This window comes from Coloeus monedula (genome assembly GCF_965178545.1).
Source record: "Coloeus monedula genome assembly, chromosome: Z".
NCBI classification, from domain to species: domain Eukaryota; kingdom Metazoa; phylum Chordata; class Aves; order Passeriformes; family Corvidae; genus Coloeus; species Coloeus monedula.
In genome coordinates, this window is record NC_138822.1 from 82,439,178 (window position 1) to 82,459,593 (window position 20,416).

Below are 20,416 nucleotides of genomic sequence, written 5' to 3' on the forward strand. Positions count from 1 at the left end.
ATCTGAGTAGGAATATTAAAAACAGAAAGTCTCTTTCATTCACAAAACTAGCAGAACCAGAAATCAGATTTCTCTCCTGGGTGCTTCATATTGCAACTACTACATCAGTGCCAAAGGGTTAAATAACTCGTTGTCAACAAATCTAGCCTAAAAGGAGGCTTTATTTCAGGAAATATCCCAAATGAGAAAAGAAGTTAGATCCTGTCTGAGGTAATCTCGGTCATTAGATAAGACTTGTGCACTCTTATCTCAGTTGAAGAAGTAGAATAATAACATGATAGACCAGAAGAAAGATAGAACAAATGGGACAAGAAGCAGAAATCAAGTACTGACAGTCTTGTGCCAACACCACAAATGAGGCTGCTGTGAAGGGCATCTTCAGGAAGAAATTGTTCCCTCTGAGGGTGCTGAGGCCCTGGCACAGGTTGCCCAGAGCAGCTGTGGCTGCCCCTGGATCCCTGGAAGTGTTGGACATTGGGGCTTGGAGCACCCTGGGATAGTGGAAGGTGTCCCTGCTCACAGCACGGGGTGGAATGGGGCGAGCTTTAAGGTGCCTCCCAACCCAAACCATTCAGAGACTCCCATGATCATTTTAAGGCACTGCTGGACACACTGCTGAGGCACAAGGAACACAGACATGACTCACCTGGCGTGTTGCTGCAAGATGTTCAGGTCCGTGCGCATGAGCTGGATTGCATCTTTCTGACTCACGAGACTGGCAGAGGAAATCACTGGAACAGGAGCCTTCATCGTCTGCAGTGGCAGAGGGGGCTTGGGAGTATCAAACTTCTTCAAATTATTCATGATCCTCACTTTGGCTACCAAAAAAAAAAAAAGGAGAAACAAGTTTGGTCAATAAAAAAACTTCAGGAGAAGCTGAACAAAAACATTTATTTGCATGAAGCATTTTTAACTGTTGACAAATATTTCTCAGGATTCCCCCTTTTAAAAAGAAAAAAAAAATCACTTGACTAATCTTCCTATTTTTGTCAAAGTTTATTTCACACAGCTAATTTTCATGACCAGCTCTTCCATCACACAAAGATTAGGATCAAAAGACCCAATGGTTTCCTTGTTTTCCCCAAACACTCCTATCTTCCGGTTTTCCTGTCACCCCATTTATTTTACTCATCTGACAGAGGCTCCCAAACAAAATTCTAAGCAAAATTCATGTTCCTTTCCCTACAACTCATCCTCATCTTTAGTCTTGTCAGTGCCAATTCCTCCTCAAAGAACAGCCTCTCTCCGGGTCTGCCCTCTCCTCCTGCTGATTTGCATTCAGTTTCTTTGTCCAAACAGTGCCACTTCACCTGTGGAACTATTCCAGTTCCCTTCTATTCCCTCACTCCTTCCCCTTCTTTGGATCAGCCCCAAATCCAATCTCACCACATCCTTAATATACCAGTCACGACTATCACCCCTTCTGTGCTAGAACAGCACTTTTACCACACCAAAATTCCAGGGAAACACACTGGGAAAAACAACACTAAACAGAAAACAAACAAACAAAACAAAATTTAAAAAAAAACCAAAACAGAGAAAATATGTTTTCAGGTACAGCTGGTTTTACCTTTGCTTGTACCTGTCGCTGTCTGAACTTTGGGAAAATGTCTGGAGCATGCTCTGTGCGGAGGAATTTTTGGGGAGCTTGCCCATGAAGCCCTAGCTCTGCTCTGTGACATGGCAAACTTGAAGCCAAAAAGCATCAATGTTAGCCTCTCACATGAGAATCTTAGTGAGAAAACTGTAACAACTTCAAGGAAAATACTGTACCCATAGAAAACAAACCATATTAATAACTTTATTGACAGGCATCATCAAGCTCCTAAAGGAACCAAGGCTTTGACATCCCAGTAAGTCTTTAAGGCACAGTTTCCATAACAGTATTTTCATCTCTTACCTGACAAAGGATTGGTGAAATCTGTTTGCCCTGCAGAAGCACAGGTTGTATGGGACTCAAGCTGAACCTGCAGCCAAAGGTTCAGAGCTTCCTGAAACTCATGGTGTATGAGTTCCACATTGACATACTCCATCCACAGATCCTGAAGCACAAAATAATTAAATTATCATCCCCATTTTGGTCATGTATCATGTGCTGTCCACCCATCCTAGGACCTGGGGAACTAAAGCAAATAAATAAAAATATACCCTGAAGTTTTAAGTCACACGAAATTTATTATTAAGGGCAAAAAAAATCTAAAATTAAAAGAAAAACTGAACACTTTTTATTACATATATAGATATCGACTGAAAAGCACTTGTGACACTTAGAGATGAAATCTAACACATGGTATAATTTCTGACAAATAAGAGGCAAAGGGAAAGAGAGATTACTAAAAATCTGTTCCTAAAAAGGGAATACAAGAGACCAAGATAGTTTAAAAGATCATGGCATGATTAACTGCAGCCAGGCTAAAGCAGGCTGTATTTCCAGCAGTCACATACACTGTAGGAGAGAAAACAAAGCAAGCATAAGGAAATGCCCTTCCAAAATCTCCCCTCTTGCACGGTTTTGCTTATACTAAGTCTTTAGTCTTCAAGAACAGAATAATACACACTCACTAACTTATATTTGAACCTTTGACATTTTACAGACTACCAACACAAGCAGGTTTTGGCTTCCAGTCATTTGTTATTTAAAGTTAAAAATTAAATTACCCTCTAATACTAATTACAGAGCAGTACAGAAAAAGTACTGTGCTGCAAGAAATGACAGATATGCAAGAAATTTACATCTGAGTCCTCTTTCAAACATAAAGGAAGGCAGTTTGGGATGGCACAGGGTTTTAGGAAAAAGGTTAGAGCCATGAAGGTATCATACATGCTGTATGTGTATTAAAGACCAGTGACACAAGTCACCCACTGACTTCAAGGACTCATTTTAGCAAGCAGATTTCAGATTGTCAGTGTTATTAGCAACTCACCTGTTGATTCTGCATGACTTTAGCAAGTCTGTGTGTATCATACTGCTTTGGTAAAGAGGGAATGTATGTATCTCCTTTCTGGAAACTCTCTTCTTCCAACCACAAAATTAAAACATTACAAAGCCTGAGGGAAAAAAAAAAGGGGAAAAAAAGGAAAAAAAATAAAATTCATGTGAGTTTGATTGTTCTAAGGTCTAGAATTAAGGCAACAAATAATGCTACAAGGTGACATGGTTAAAAACAGGTACTTCAGGTGCTTTTTCACTCGTTTACTGTCAAGTTAAACACCAGCGGTGGAAAGAAGCTTCTTAGAGAAGTATGAACAGCAACAACAAAGGTAATAGGACAAATTCTGAAAAAGAAAACATTTATGCAACCTAGCATAAGACCCAGGACTGACTGTCTGTCAAGAAGTATCACCACAACCCCGCTCAAAAGACCAAAGGGATAAACAGATTACATGTGAGCAAGATTGGCTTCTCACCCCACAACCTCTCTGCAGTGCCCACTCCAAAAAGTCATGCCTGAGTTAAGCCACATCTTTTAATTTCTTTTCAGAGTCTCAGTCATGGCTAGTTCATTCTCATTTCCTCCTCTGTTAAAATTGTAACATAAATACACCTTTTTCTTCAGCTGACATCATTCCACCCACGGGTACCATTTTCACTATCACACCATCCAAGCCTTCCTGACAAGGAAGGAGTAGAATGCCATTAAATCTTCACACTGTGGTATTAAATATCGCTAGCAAACTCCTGCTTCCTTCATCAGTGTCACTGGTGAAAAAATGGAAGTACACCAGTTCCAAGAATCAGCCCCTATAAACCCTACCAATAATTTCGCTCCTGTCTAGGAAACTAGACAGGTCATTAAACTTCCTGAGCATAAGATTTATTTGGGTGTAGAGCAGTCTGGTTCTCTGTTGGAGTGGGAAACATTTTTTAAATGAAAGACTGAAAATATTAATCAAGTTCACCCAGTGAGCATCTCTGGATTATTTTTCACAGAAAACCAGGTGGGATTTATGATCCCCTTTGTTTGTTTGTACAGTACCTACTGATTGCTGAGGGGAGCACTGAGCAGGAGCTCAGATTCCACACATCCAGGGTCCCTGAACAAGGGACTCTCTTCAAATCATCTTTTCAACTAGCTCCTGGGAATATTCACATACTGCCTCAAGTTTAGTGTGCATGAGGTATAGACAGCTCTTAGGAGCTACCATCCCTCAAAAAAGTGGGCATTCAGCAGCTGAGTGGCAGCGAGCAACTGTGTCCCTCACTTTAGCCTACTCAAGACAAAAAGGGAGTCTTGTGGCAAGGTTTTGATAAGCAGATTTACCATTTTTCAGGTGGCACAGAAGACACTTGAGAGAACTCACCTTTAGGCTGTTAACTAAGTATACTGCACTGAACCATGTCCTGAAGTCCCCAGTAAATTTCCTGATGAAGTAATCTTACTCAGACCAATTCAGGTCCTGGTCTGTGACAAACATGCATACACACCAAGTAGCCTTTTACATTTATAGCTAGTGATGTACATGCGAGTAGCAGATATGCCTAAATAATAAATATTTTGCCAGCATGGGGCTACCGTTCATTAAAAAGCAAAGCTTTTTCCCTAAGGGGAGTGACAAATCTATCAATAATGTTTTATTTTTAGAAGACCAGCCCCCTCTCAAACAAGTTGTGCAAACAGAAGAATGGATTTGAGCACACCCATGCACTTGGGGACATGGGTTAGTGTCAGCCTTGACAATGCTGGGTTAAATGCTGGACTTGATCTTGGAAGGCTTTTTCAACCTGAATGGTTCTGTGATTTCATGCTTTTAATAAGTGCCTGCAGTACATCTAAGGTCACATCCCTTCATTCCTCACACAGCTACAACTACACTGTAGCAGTTACTCAGGCAGTTGCATTGATTAAGATGGAACTGGGCAGGCTTTTTTTACCTGACAAGTTCCTTATGCAGCTCAGGTGAAGTCAGGTAATCAGGTGAGCAGCTGGCCTTCTCTGGTGACCTCTCACTGCCCTCAGGACTCTCCACTCTCAGTGCTTTACTGGCAGCGTGGTGGAAGTCTGCTACCTCTGTCAGCCGCTGCTTCATCTCAGTCAGCAAGTTAACATGAGCTGCACTCTGGAAAAAGCGTCTTCCAATACAGCCACCTACAGGTAATCTAAAAATGAACAAAAAAGCACAACTAAGTCTTGTTGCAAATGCCAAATCAGCATCTCTGCAGATAAATTGGCTCACCATAGAAGCTGCTGGTACCCACTGCTTTCAGGTTCAGTCAGTGTAACGCACTTACTTTCACTTTCTGTGCACTTAATTAATGAGTGCTTGCTAGCTGCTGGAGCAGGTCAGACTCACCCATACTGTGGTCCTGGTCGGTGAAGGTACAGGAGGAAGAACTTCTGCCAGATCAGAGGCATGAGAGGGTGATCTGCAGGGGTAGCAAGGGCCTGGTGAGCCCAGCGGTAAATCATGAGCCTCTGAAGGGAAGGGACGATGGGCAGCTTCAGCTGGGTCTGGGCTTTCTGCAGAAACAACATTTCCAGACAAGTGTGGTGCTGTAACAGGCTGCCACAGGCTAACTGAGCAGATTAACACAGCGTGAACACTTGGTAATTACAGAGGAGAAAACTTTGGAAGCCGTCACATATCTGCTATGGGCCTTGAAGGATGAGCTGCCCATCTCACAGTTACGTTGGAGAGCAGACCTACACCTCTGATGTTTACAAAAACCCAGCATGATGGCTCTGACACCAGGCCAACATATGGGCTACTGGTGTTAATTACAGTTAATTACTGTTCTTCCTCACAGAAGTAGATGTCCCTGGTTTAGATCTCCAGCGTGCTACTTTTAGCTTTTTCCAGATTACATGTAATATACCTCTAGTGAAAATTCTAAATGCAAAGTATAACTAATGTGAAGAAAGAACACAGAAGCAAAAGCAGAACAAAGACAAAGCAATGAGTAGCAGCACCCCATTTCAGCAACACCACAAATCCAGTAAATCATTAAACAGTCCTACTCCAAGCTCCCCTGGACTGTGCCTGAAGCAGGGGAATGGGAGGCTCTTCTGAGTTCCCAAGTCTCAGAGCAGACCCTGGCACTCCCTCATCCCCTACACCAGACTTCTGGCATCCTTTTCCACACACTGCCCACACCCAATTTGTTTTCCAGCTGAATCAAGCCATGTAAGCTAAAGAACAAATGTTTTCCAAACCAGCTCCAAGGATGCAAGACATGTACTGGACACAGCCCAAACAAACCTATTTTCACAGAGCTACCTCCTTCATTAAAACACACTGAAACAGCTGAGACGAAGGATGGGCCAAAAGTCACACTTTGAGAATGGACAGTTTTGGTTTTCACTTGCTTCACTCCAGAATTTATAACTGAATTTGAGCAAAGAAGCTGGAAAATGCTGCAATGTGGCCTGAAGTAGAGCTGATTAAGTGCCTTCTTAAAGGAGAGACCTGAACAGTTTTGAAAGCCTTGGAAAATAATTCAGAAAACAGAGAAAAGTAAAGGCCAGTCTCCTGTAAGTTCATGTCATCTGAGAAATCATCTGTTTGAAATACAGACATGTTTTCCCATCTGAAAAATAAGCACTCCCCATATCAGGGGTATAGACTAAATCCACTGAAGCTTGTGAGGCATTTAGATGACCCAGAAACTCATGTAAAAGCACAAATTAGTTTTCTGTAAATATTGATATAGTAAAATCAGATATTTCCATGGTAGCTTTTAAACATAGAAGAACTCAATCATACTCAAAATGTAAAAGAAAATTTCCCTGAGGTACATTTTCTCCTGCACAGCCAAGTAAACCATTATTTATGCTTTTATCCTGGTAAGAAAGTAGTACATAAGAAAAAAACCTAAATGACACAAGGGAACCCTTTTCCCCAGCAGTTCTCTCCAATAAAATAATAAAAAGGGATGAACAGTTCTCTCACCTTCAAAGCTTGATCAGGAGTTAAAGCATTGATAACCAGCTCCCCCTCCACAACTCTGCGAAGCTGTGAATCTTCTTCAAATATTGACTCCACATTTAACACCGTCCATGCAAACCAGACCTGGACAACCCAGAAATAGGAGAAATATTGGTAACAAAATGGCAGGGGGCAGCATCAGGAAGCTTGATGCTCTCTTAAGAGGAATAGGTGTTTGACAGATTCTCACTGCAGAGTTGCAAAAAACAGTATCACATCTCAACAACAAAACTTCTTTACCCTTAAATTCAAACTTCCCCTTCGTACAATCTTGGGAAAGAAGGGGAAAACCAGAGAAAACTGACAGAACTACCCAGAGAGTCTCTGTAAAACAAGATCTCCTCTCTTCCACCTGCACTACACATCTCTGTCTGGGGTACTGCAAGGGTTTTTTCCCTTTTTGCTTGAATAAGGAACTCACTTAAGCAGAGAGAAAGCAGCTGGAATTCAAAACACTTATCAGATAAAGACTGATCTAATAGAAAAGTCTGGCTTTACAGATTTTGTCTTCTTAAACAGATCAAGAATAATACTAGATTAGAAGAAAATTTAACTATCCAATCCTATTATATGAATTCTTGGATGCAGATTAGACAAAACTCTCCCCATGTAAAATATCCATGTTCCTTTTAGTGCAACAAACCCACAATATTCTCTTAGGCTAAATTAGGATTTCCTCGCAAGAAAAGTCTGGGATAGGAAGAAAAAGTGACCAAGAAAGAGATCTTAAAAAAAAAAAAGATCCCTAGACCAGTATGCTGCTTTTCCCATCACACAACACCATCATGGCACTCACCTGAGAGGAGTTGGCATTGCCCTCCACAAAGGATGGTGTGACATTGCCTGCCACGATCCAGCTGACGAGAGAAGACAGCAGACCCTTGTCACAGTGATAGCCCAAAGCATTCTGCATAAAACAGAAAACATCTGGGGGTTTTTTTGTGAGCACGTGATTTAGAAGCTACAGGTGCATCACTCAATCTTCATCCAGGTTCCTTTCCACCTCCTGTTGCTACTTTCCAACCTCAGCTCAGCCAGGCACCACTGCTTGGACTGTCTTTTTCAGTGAAAACATCCCGTTACAGTGACAGTGTCTGGTTTTTCAGAAGAAGCTCCGTTTTTGTTCTAAACAACCAAATATTTGAAATGCAAAAAAGACAAACTACAACAGAACTCATATGAATCAAAATTGTATAGCAAATTGGTTTTACTAATAATTATTATCATTATTATTAAAATATCAGACATTTCATTAATTTTGACCCACTCAGTAACAAATCAGATAACCCCATCATCACTCATCATCACGACTGGTTGTCCAGAGAAGTTGTGGCTGCTTCATCCCTGGAAGTGCTGAAGATTAGGTTGGACAGAGCTTGGAGCAACCTGGTCTAGGTTTCCCTGGAAGGTGTCCCTGCTCATAGCAGGAGTGGAACTGGATGGGCTGTAAAGGTCCCTCCCAACCCAAACCATTCTAGGATTTCACAGCCGTTCTTGTTGCACTTCAGGAAAATACATTCACCTCAAAATCCGACTGTGCAACACACGAACTGACCATTTACTCAACAGCCACACCAAAACACCACAGCTATTTACCTTGTGCTGCTGGTAAAGCAGCTTTTGCACACAGTCCTCTTGGCTGTACTGAAAAGCAGCTTTGCACAAGTCATCCAGCAGGCAGAGCGTGGCGCGGTCCCTGTGCCACAGCTGCTGGCTGGTAAGGACCTGCACCCAGAACTCCAGGACTGCAGCTGGCCCCACTCCGTTTGGCTGGTCACTTAGAAAGATGTGAGTCTGACAAATTAAAAGGTAAAATTAGTCAACAGATTGCAGCTTTGAGTAAAGCTTAAGAATTTATTGGAGAACTGTATGACTTGCTTGAGGCTGTGGGCCAATCCTTAAATTAAATAATTTACAACAACAGTCTCTGTACCCAAGTAAGGACAGCTTTGTCATCTTCAGTCTCCAATTTTCTGCAGATTCTGAAGCCTGAAGAGCAAAGGACTTGTGCAATCAGCAAAAACAGACACAGAAGCCTTAAGCAGGACCCCTGCAGGCATAAATAGCACCTATTTCTAAAGTCCAGCCTGCTGTTTCTGCAAAAGGACTTCCCAGAGTAGGTGTGTGTTGGAACCCTGGATTCTGAGAATTTCAGCCTGTCAGTGCTGAGAGGCAGTGATCCTCAGAAGTACACTGTACTCCATCCAAAACCCTGGGAAAAGCTTCCCAAATTGTGTGATAACACTGAGGTTATTGCTGTGTAATTAAAAGTTTTATCACTGGGTGAAATATGTAGAAATGTAGAAAATTAGGTTTAGGGGATATAGGTGATAATAGGTTACAATATGGAGGATTTTGGGTGTGGATTTGTCTTCTTTCTCCTTCTTCTTCATAAAACTGAGTGCTCTGTCATTGGGTCAAAAGTTCCGCACTGCAGAACATGAAAAGTTAGTAACTGGGTTGTAAGTAAAAACATATTACTTAGCATTTCATAATTGGTTAATTTAGACTTTAAAAAACCTTGGAAATGAGACCTCACGGCCATTTTCCACCCTGCCAACCAAGAGGCACACACTGTGCAGCTGTATTACTGCTAAGATGTAATAAACAACTAAAACCAAAGAAGAATTCTTGATCTTCTACATCTTAATTCAAACTCTGAGCAAAAGAACTCGAGATACAAAAACAGAAGAAAAATAACAGGTCTGTTTCCATTGCCCCCCTCTAATCTTAGAGAGCTTTGGGTTTTGACCTCTCTGAGCTTAAAAAAATGCTACTGCTCCCTAACTCAGGAACATATTTCCATTCCGGAGCCCACATTAATGGCCAAAAAGCAAAGCTTTCAAACATTAATATATCTGCTGCATTCCTCAAATAACACAAACAAGAAAGTAGTGCTGCATATTACATTCCCTTTTTTAAACAGTTTTGACCTGGTATTGGGATATGAATTTTCCAAGAAGTCTGAAAGGCAAATATTGTTGTTAGTGTCACATGCACGGCCAGATTTAGCCAAGTTTCAGCAGGAGAATTTCAGGAAACCAAGCCCAACTACTAATATTTGATACCAGGTACTCTGTGACTGAACTGCCAGGTTTAGTATCCTTTCTAACCTTTAACACTAGCTCAGTCAAATAAGCCTGGCTTTTAAACACTCTCCCCTCCTTTTCTTTTTTAAATCATCTTCTTACCTGTATCATACTACTGAGCAGCTTAACGTTTTCTCCATACTTCACTCCTGTCAAGTGCTGTGTCACTTTATGGGTAACCTGCTGGGTCACTCCTTGAGGGACTCCACTATCCAGATGAAGGAACAGTTCAACATAAGATAAAAACCTAGGGATGTCAACAAACCAAATTAAAATATCTCCTACTGAATAATAAATAGAAAACCTGCTTCCAGAGAATTTTAAACGAGCTCAATAGCACCAGTGAGACACATATAGAAAGGCTTTGATTCACAACCACAGTGCAGATTTAATTGCTCCAGTTTAGCAATACAATGGGCACAGTATGAACATTTCACAGCAGACTGTAATTCAAGGCAGCTCATCAGGACTAAACACAGTTCTTGATCTACATCAGCACCCAAATCTTACTCAGGATTTGTCTGGGAGACTGTCAGGTGGGCTAAACCAAAAGATTATGATTAACTTCCACTGCAACTATTAATAAATTAAGTAAATAAACATATAAAATTTTAAAATGAACATATTATGAACATATCATTGCTTACTGTTCATTCTTCAGGAGGTAATACTGGCAAGAATAAAACATGGGTAAAATTTTATCCAGCACATGGACTACTGTTCTCAGATGTCTATTCTGGACAAGTACACCCAAAAGAGGGATCCCTTCAGCACAGAACTTCTCAATGCTGTCAGAAAACAAACAAACAAAAAAAATTAATAAAAAAACACTGACTATCAGCAGAAAGGAGGACAAGGTGTTGATTTCATTTCTATGAACTGAGATGTAAATACATTCATAACTTTACACTTTATTTTGAAAACCTAAGTAGCTAAATCCAGAGGTTTTTTCTTCAGCTGTAGGAGTCATTCAGTCACTGAGTGATTTTCTTAGTATTTCCTTCTCAAATATTTGCTAAGTATCTCCTTCCTTCACAAATTCTCTTCCAGGGATCAGTGTCCTGTCTTCCAAAACTCACTGCAGATGCAAGTCTTCATCAAGTTTCTATCACTTTAAAGCTCACTGTTCTTGCCTAACCTGGACAACTTGACTCCCTCTCCAGGGAAAGGGAGAGCCAAAGGCCAAACACAGAAGGTGCACTGGAACAGACTAAAGAGATTCTTTGGTTTTTTATTCCATGCTCAAAGTTATAGAAAAATTTCCACTCTCAACCCAAAATACCTTCATATCAGTCTCAAACTACTCCAGTGCTTGCAAGTATCTATGACACAATCTTACCCTCAAGCCATGGCTTTCTTGGGTAAGGAGAAGAAAGCCCAGATAATTTTTCATTTAAAGAGTAACATAATATTATATGTAGAAAACAAGTTAGTGAAAATTTTGAATAGTGTAACGCATAACTAAAGAGATCACAGAGTCAAGGAAAAAAGTTCTGGTGAGAACTGATCAAATTTTGTGTGGCTTTGTACCTTAATCAACAAGTACATTTGAATAAATCCAAAAGCCTTACTTACAAATTTGCTAAAAGCACTGGAAAAGACTGTGTTGGAACACAGTCATGGCCAAGAGGTTCACTGCTCCTACAATGCTCTTTATTTACCATTCCCAGAGTGAGTGGGTTTTTTCTCCTCCCTATTTTCTGAATGCTGTGCTGCCCTAATAAAAGAAATTACCTCCAGAACAACCCTTTCAGTAAGTGTGGTTCAAAGCTACTCCTGTCCAGAGAAATTACATTAACCCCTAGTTTCAGTCCTATTTCTTATGACCCTAAAGTGCAGAAGGCAAAAAAAACTGTTAGTAAAATAAATAGCACGTTGTTTGAAGTAATTCAGGAAGAATTTCTTCACAGAAAGGACTATTAAGCAGTGGAACAGCTGTTGAGGGAGGCAGTGGATTCCCCATCCCTGAAGGTGTCTAAGGAATGACTGGACATGGCACTCAGTGCTCTGGACTGGGTGACAAGGTGGGGATTGGTCACAGGTTGGACTCAGTGACCTTGGAGGTCTTTTCCAACCTAAGTGATTCTGGGATTCTGTGCAACTACAGTCACAGAAGCACAGAGCATGGGAGTTGGAAGAGACCTTGAGATTATCCAGCCCAAACCCCTCCAAGGCAGGGTCACCCAGAGCAAGAGACAAAGGAACGAGTTCAGGTGGGTTTGGAATGTCTACAGAGAGAGAGAATCCATGACCTCCATGGGTAGCTGTTTCAGGTCTCTGCCATCCTCAATGCAAAGAAGTTCTTCCTCATGCTGAGCTGAAACTTCCTGTGTTTTAGTTGTGGCCATTGCTCCTCATGCAGTTGCTGGACACCACTGAAAAGAGTCCAGCACCATTCTCTGGACACCCCTTTGAGATGGCTATCTCCATTAAAGAGATCCCCCTCTCATTCTTCTCTTCTCCAGACTAACCAGGCCCAGCTCCTCCTCATCAGAGATGCTGTCCCTGACAAGCTGCTCAATCCCTTGCATCACAAGTCCTTTGCTCTTTAAACATGCACAGAGTTGTTAACAACCTGCAGCTCAGCATTAGAGAGGCTGCTCAGTCCCTGGGGCCATCCACCCAAGGCAAACACCCAGAAAGCCCTCACCTGTGCCCCAGGGTGGTCATTGCCAGTGCCAGGTAGCAGCCGATGGGGATGTTTGCCTTCACCGCCTTGAGCAGGGGGTGCAGCGTGACCGACTCGGCCGTGTCCAGCGCAGTGTCGTACACGGGGACAGCCAGCCCACTCTGCTGCACCCCACGGTCATTCCTGTGCAGCTTCAGCCTCAAAATCAAACTCCATGCCCACTGATTGAAGGAAGTCTCTGGTGTTTCCCCGTAGCGAACGATGCTGGCCAGGTAGGAGACCTGGAACAAAGCAGCAGGAGCAGGAATGAGAGGAAGCACAGCTGTGACACAGCACCTGTGGCACTGGTCTGGGACTTGGCCCATGGAAAGGGAACTGGATGACCTTTGGGGTCCCTTCCAACCCAAATCTTTTAGGATTAGACTAACAGCAATCATTTTCTAGACATACCATGTAGTTTATCTAAACACTCTTCCTGTGGCGTCGATTTCTACCTCCCTCTCCTACCCCCCATCCCTTCAGATAAAGGCTATCGACTTACACTGTCTGCTTAAATTTTTCCAAGCTAGATGTTGACCTTGAATTAAATTTTAATTTTAATACAGGAAAAAAAATAAAAAGCCAGACACAACCTTCCATAATGCTTAAAACATTTAAGACTGCTAGTGAAAGGAAACATTAAAAACCTATGCAAAACAACAAAAAGCCTAAAACCTGGCAGCCTCTCCCTAGAAAAAAGCCTGCATGTGGACAGGCAGAGATATATGTATACGTGTCCGCTGTCACAAAGACCCTGTCTAGGTCAGAAGGAATGATAAATCTCTGGGAAAAAAAATACTGTACATGCTCTGACAGAGCAGTGTAAATTGCAGAGCTGGAGGGCAATGCAGATATTTCATCCTCTCTGAGAAGCGGTACAAGAACCTAAGCACTATTTTCTCTCAAATTCTAGTTATAGGCTCATGCAAGTAAGGACTGATTCACCAGCACAAGTGGCAACTAGGGCTGACACAGGCTTAAAAAAGAGGACTCATCTGGCTGGCACAGGGAAACAAATCACGGTTAAGTAGTGCAGAGAAGCAAGTCAGAACAGAGCAGACAACAAAGAACATTCAGAGTGTGGGAAGAAAAGGCTGGGGGAAAAAGCCACAGAGAAGGAGAAAACACCGTACAAGAAATACTGAGAAGACAAAGCCCAGCACAGTGCTAAAACCTCTGAGTAAATAAATAGAGGCATCTTGGACTGAATATCCGAAACAGGGATTTTTTAATCTTGACTTTTCTATCCTTCCATTTGCCTTCTGTAACTTGGAGCTATCACTTCGCGAGTCCAGTGTGCTGTAAAACCAATTTTATAAATGTTTGTGGTGTGCTCAGGTCACACAGTGCTGCCCACTGCTGATAAACTCCTAAAGGGATTAACACTTGAATCTTCAAATAAGGTTAAGAGCTGGACTGAGTTTTCTTATGCTCACCAGCAAAGGAGAAACAGCTTTTCATTAATCAAGTACTGTCCACCTCTGTATGAGTAAAGGAGGAGCAGTGTGTGACTATACACAAACCTGCAAGTGGGTCAAAATTAAAATGTCTATTTCAAGAGAAACAGAGAGAGACTGTTTATAAGAGCATGGAGTGGCAGGACAAGGGGGAATGGCTTCAAACTGACAGAGTAGATTAGAGCAGATATTGGGAAGGAATTCCTCCCTGTGAGGGTGGGGAGGCCCTGGCACAGGGTGCCCAGAGAAGCTGTGGCTGTCCCATCCCTGGCAGTGTCCAAGGCCAGGTTGGACAGGGCTTGGAGCAGGCTGGGATAGTGGAAGGTGTCCCTGCCCATGGGAGGGGGTGGAACTGGATGAGCTTTAAGGTCCCTTCTACCCAAACCATTCTGTGATTCTCATACAGATGTGCAACAGAAGTCTAACAGTGTTTTCAAATAGCTCTGTGGGTGCAAACAACACTGAGTGTTGGTATGTTATGAAATTCTATTTGCACAAAGAACAGTTTTAAAAAGAAGAAGAAAAAAAAGAGAAAACAAGGTCTTGCCCTGCAGCTTTTCCCATTTATAGCCATCCATACGAAACATAGATTTAGAAGAAACATAAAGATTTTAGTTATAGGCTAGCTGTGTTGGTATTAGTTGGAATAGGAAAGAACTTGGGCCCAGTGAGAGTTAATTAAAATAGTTAGGAGAGCTGGACCTGAAATGGGTTTTAAGATGTTAGTAACTGATTACCAAATAACTGATGATCTGTCATTTGTATGTTTGCTTAGCTGTGCTTAGAGCGAGGAATAGAAACATTGATAAGTTGGTGCAGGGAACAAGGACAATTACCAATTTCCTCCCTTGGTGGGAACCAGTCCAAAAGTCATGCAAGAAGAAACTTAGAGGTCACTAAAGTAATTAGGATTGTTAAAGTTCAGAAAGGCAAAAAGGTCAAAGTGAGGAAGATGAGTTACTTCATCTTCCTTAGGACCACTGACCCAATTCAAGACCACCAACTCAATTCAGAACACACACTATGCATGCTTAATGACATGTAAGCTCATTTCCATATGAAGCAGAGAATGGGAGGTGTTAACACTATGAATATGCATTTGCATTTTGGATATTCATAATATTTGGGAATAAAAGGTATCATGTTTGCTTGTATCGGGGCCTGGGTCTTAGGGAGCTATCCCATGCAGAGCCTGGCGCCAAATAAAACATGCACTTTCTAACTCTAAACTGTTAGAGAGTTTTTGTCTGTCTCAGTTGGATATCGATATTAGATCGATATTCATATTTTGGTAAATCACATAAGCTATTCCTCATAATTCAGAAGAAGGGATACCTGTTTTATGCTTTCAGAAAGCAGCCCAGCATATGGTTTCTGGGAGAGATATTTCTGATATGCTTCCAGGACCATCAATGCAACTTCAGAATGGACAGCCGGATCCAGGTGAAGAGTATTCTGCTAAAAACAGCAATAGAACACATAGCTTTGAGTCATTTACAAGGTCTCTACAACTGTACATTCAGCTGCACTACAGAGAAATAAATCCTAATATCTTCCTGGATCTTCAAATTAATTATTGCATTATCTAGGCAAAAATCTTGCCAAGTGAAAAAAATTCAGCTCAATGATAAGAGTACCAGGCTCACACAGGGCAATACAAAGCCCAACAACTAGATTATTTTCTTAAAAGGCATCATAATATTCACTTTCCATGTGCATTTTATGAACATATAATAATTAATCAAAAAATCCACAGATGCCATTTTAAATTACATAATACAGACACATGAACTCTTCCTTTTAAAAACAAAACCAAATCACATCACCATCTTTTTTGTAGGAAAACATAGCAATTCCTCCATCAATTGCCATTAAAGAGCCATTTTTCCCCATATCAAAGGGAACAGACATGGCATTGCTATTCCACAGCAAAGAACTGTGTTAATTTTCCCTAGCATTCATTTTTCTTTACACGTTCACAAGAAACAGGGAGAAAAAATAAATATTCATGTAAAACCATCATCATGGCAAAGAGAAGAGTTCAGGATGATCAAATGCACAGAATGCAATGCTAAAACTGTATCACTGAACACAGGCAATAGGATTATTCCCCCAACCTATTTCTGTTTTTCTCTGAAACAGCATTCACCCTCAACTGAATCCTGAACTCATGGACCTCCTGGAGCAACCCAGTATCATGGAATAATTTCTAATAATTTAAATTATGCTCAGGGTTTTGAAATGTCTCATTTCAATCATTACTTTTCTTGCACTGTAAAAAACATACCTAGATACCAGCACACAAACTACAGTCACACCACTCTCCTACACATTTTTTGGAGGATTCCTCTGTTTCTGAAGCCAAAAGCATTTTATTCATGTGACTCATAAAAATTGTCTGGTCAGCTGTTTCCTCTTGTTGAGAGAGAAAAAATTCCTGCTTAAATATCTCTTTTAAACTCAGGTGCAGCACAAGCAAATCCTCAGGCAGAGTGCTGTAAAATTATTATGAAATTCACATTTTGCACCATTAGGTGTACAGCCATAATATAAAAGCACATCATTAATTAACTGTTTTCTAATTCTGCTCTGCTCCCAGGTCGAGTTAAACTTTTGCTCTGAAAAACTGAGGAGGTTCAAGGCTCCTGTTTTCAATACATACATGCTCACCAAATCCCCAGTTCAGCCCTTCCAAAATAATGCAGGCCAGTTTATTCTCCACTGTTGTCAGGCTGCAATTTAACAACCAGTCACGGATCAGGGCTATCTCAGATGAAGAAGGCTTCCACAGGTACAGTGGCAGTTCTTTAAACAGATATAAAGAAACCTTTGAGGAGAGAGAGCAAAAAGTGCAAATCAGGACTCAGTACACAACAACAACCAGCACTGTGCCCTGCTATCTGAAAGGGTGGTATGACCAGAACACCCCACAGACAGACCTTTTAACACATCCACTCATACCAAGCCATGTCTTATCACACAGCCTGGTATGGCCTCTAGGTTTAACTAGGTGTCTGATTTAAATGATGGACATCAGCACTTACCATCCCCACCTTCTCAATGGTCTCTCTAATCCGATCCAGCAGTACAGAAATAATCTGTGTGTGGATGCTGGCAATGGCTCCCAAGAGTTCTCGACCAACCTTGGAAAATGTCTCTCTTGTGGAAAGACTAACGTAGGATACCTGAGAAGATGGGAAGACGAGTAGGGAGAAATTACTGCTTCTGGCTGACCTCCACTGACACAGAAATAAAATGCCTTTTGGAAACTACAGGACTAAATTGCTCTTGGTCATCATAGACAAAGTTGATAAATGCCAATATGAAAAGAGAAACCGACTGGCCTAGAAGATCAGGAAAGTTCTATGTCACCGTGCCAAAAAAAAAATGTCCAAAACTAAACACAGTAACAACATGGGCACTAAAAAAAAATCCTACCAAAAACAACAGAAAAAACACCAGGTAAGGAATTTCATAGCTATAAGTTAGGCCTACATGAGAAAAATAGAACAAAAGAAATATATTTTTGTTCATTTGCTTCACTCTTGCTTTGCCTACAGAAAAGCTGTTCTTTTTGCCAGAAAAAAACAAGTACTTCAGGCAATTTTAATTCAGTACTTTCTTAAAGTAGCATTTTCTTAATTCCATAGTGGAATGAACTACAGAAGCTATGAAAGTTTCACACCTTCCACTGTTACAAATAAAAAGAGAATTTTCCTTCTTTTCCTGAATGGACCCAGTAACATTACTAACCTCATATATCTCCAAAACAATGATTTTGATAAAATCCTCATCAACATCAGCCCGTTTGGTTTGTGCCATCTGAGCAAATGTGGTGAGCAGACAGATTTCTTCCGAGCAGTTCATTGATTGGAGATACTTTTCAAACTGTTCAAGGTGCTCCGGATCTAGAAAAAAAGTCAAGTTAAAGAAACATGATAAAAGTGCAATACGACACACATCAGCAGCATCTATATAGTTATTCACTCAAATCCCAGAAAAGTGATCTGTGGAGATCATTCCATGCCAGCTACAAATAAAAATTCTGCAAGGACCTAGCCCCAGGTCTTGATTATGCCCAAGAGCTACAAGGAAAGGCGAGTTTTAGTTTCCCAAATACAATACAAGAAAAAATACTGGATGCACTTGTTTGGAATCTATCTCTGAAAACAGAGAACTGAACCTGCACAGGGGGAAAGCTAAGAGATGCTTTCACTCAAATTCAAGGCAGGTATCCTCTTTAAACCCAAAAGAGATACTGCCAAAAGCAAAAAAAATATTCCATTCGTCAGGGTATGGGACAACAGGAAGGTAAGAATACAAAAGAACCTGTAAAGGGCTTCAAAATGTTTTTTGTTTTTTATTTCTTCCAAATAAGTTTAAACAGAGACTGTGCAGCAAAACAAACACTGAAAGCAGGATTTGAGCTGTAAAAAGTTTTGGAGAGTGATCTGCCTTCTCTGAACCACAACATGCCAGCAAACACTGCTTACAGTGATTTTATCGTGGCAGTTGAATATACAGAAAAAGCACCCATTGTGGCACTCAGCTACCTAACCTGAACAGGCATGTGCTCACCGTGCTTGTGATCAAACACTTGCACTTAGGTTACATTCTATTTTAAGGGCTTTCAAGAATTTTGCAACTGTACTCCAGCCTGAGAAGGTCAGGCTTGTATAGGCAAACAGTTCATGGAACAGCATGCTAGAGGATTGTGCAACTTAGGAAAACAGTTTCTTCCAAACAGTAAGACAACCTACTCTCCTGCTAGTACAGCAGACAAACAGGGGGTGCCTCATCCATTCCCCTCCCTTTCCTAATGCTACTTTTTTATCCTTATGGCAGAAGTTACAGACAACTGTGTTTCCTCTTGTACTTCAGGGTTTTTTCAAGGTGATGCAGAAGGACACCAAAAATGACCACACCATTACTGTATCTAATAGCATAGCAGAGTGACCCACAGTGAGGAGAAGGGGTCACCTGTGGACTCCACACCAAGCCATAGCCTGGGACTGAAGGATGGGGACAAGAAATAAGGAAAGCAGAGAGACTCCACCTAAATCCTGTCGTCTCACCATGGAGAAACAACATCTTCACCATTTACTTGCTACTTGGCCCTATTCCCTTCCAGAGACACACTAAAAATCAGTGGCTCCTCAAATCTTGGTACTGGCAGCAAGGGAACTGTGACCAGAAGCAGAATCATAGAATCCTTGGATTAAAAAGTATCTTAAATATTAACTAGTTCCAAATCCCTGCCACAGCAGGGATGCCACTCACTAGAACCACAACTATGTTCCCACCCCTATGGATTTGATGCCAAAAGCTTCCATCTATTACCAAGGCTTCATTCCATCTGCAGATTCACCATCCTTTTCTCAAGCTTAATTTGGGAAGGAAAATCATTAAAAAAGGTCCTCTCCCAACAGAAAATTAATGTCATGGTCTTCCAGGGTATGAATTACAGTAAATTAAGCATTAATTCATTAAGTGTCGGTTAAAAGAAGATATTCCAGAAGATTAGATGGATTTCACTGAAAGAACTGCTGATATTCCCTGTCTAGACACTGGTGAAAAACAGTATTATGCTGACATAACCCACTGAGGAGAATGAAGAGGATAAAGAAATTCTGCATCAGCATACCAGGGATTTTGAAACATAAAAGTTAGCTAGAAGCAAAACAACGCCTGAAAAAAAAATTATATATTTTAAAAAAAATACATATATATATGTGTTTGTTACTGCAACACGTGATAGATACAGTAAAAAATTTCTAGCAAAACCAAAAATAAAGATGTTCTACAGAAACAGTGTAACAGTTACTGCTTTGGCTGGCAAGTGCTTATCAGGTCAGCACTTCATCAAATGTAAACAACTAATCTTGGTATCTCTCTCCCACTCTGTGCAAATTGCCTTAAATATTAGCTGAGCTTGCACAGTCAAGACATTCAGTAACGTCTCAGGACCACCATTTTCTCCTGCTTCTCCATCAAAAGACTTGGCAGACGGAGTAACAGCTACCTCAGATACCAGACAGCTGAGAAATCAAACTGACAAAAACGAGATTTTCTCTCCCTGAAGACCGCAAAGGAGCCATGAAGTAGGGAGTTACTGCTTGTTTACCTGTCCTCCTGTCAATCAAGTTCTGAAATATTACCCATGAATGCAGCAGCAAAGGGAAACTAGCATTCCAGCTGGCCTCTAAATAGCTCTGCTACAGCTGAAGACACCACAGTCACTGTGAAGATCAACATGGGACACAAGTCCAGAGGAAATA

General features: G+C 41.1%; 1 protein-coding gene across 3 annotated transcripts in view; it reads right to left on the bottom strand.

Moving 5' to 3' along the window:
* The window catches only part of EPG5 (ectopic P-granules 5 autophagy tethering factor), a 55,070-nt gene that overhangs the window by 19,672 nt on the left and 14,982 nt on the right, over positions 1–20,416 (bottom strand). For 2 of the 3 annotated variants that reach the window (XM_082301602.1, XM_082301600.1), the window contains exons 12-26: positions 17,892–18,046; positions 17,183–17,323; positions 16,801–16,965; positions 15,474–15,596; positions 12,664–12,923; positions 10,661–10,801; positions 10,116–10,260; positions 8,521–8,718; positions 7,721–7,831; positions 6,889–7,008; positions 5,293–5,459; positions 4,874–5,098; positions 2,925–3,048; positions 1,901–2,042; positions 647–818 (exon numbers count right to left, since the gene is read on the bottom strand). In XM_082301602.1, the coding sequence (XP_082157728.1) occupies positions 647–818; positions 1,901–2,042; positions 2,925–3,048; positions 4,874–5,098; positions 5,293–5,459; positions 6,889–7,008; positions 7,721–7,831; positions 8,521–8,718; positions 10,116–10,260; positions 10,661–10,801; positions 12,664–12,923; positions 15,474–15,596; positions 16,801–16,965; positions 17,183–17,323; positions 17,892–18,046 (2,389 nt within the window). The remainder of the gene's footprint in view (positions 1–646; positions 819–1,900; positions 2,043–2,924; positions 3,049–4,873; positions 5,099–5,292; positions 5,460–6,888; positions 7,009–7,720; positions 7,832–8,520; positions 8,719–10,115; positions 10,261–10,660; positions 10,802–12,663; positions 12,924–15,473; positions 15,597–16,800; positions 16,966–17,182; positions 17,324–17,891; positions 18,047–20,416) is intronic. The other variant, XM_082301601.1, reaches the window with a different exon arrangement.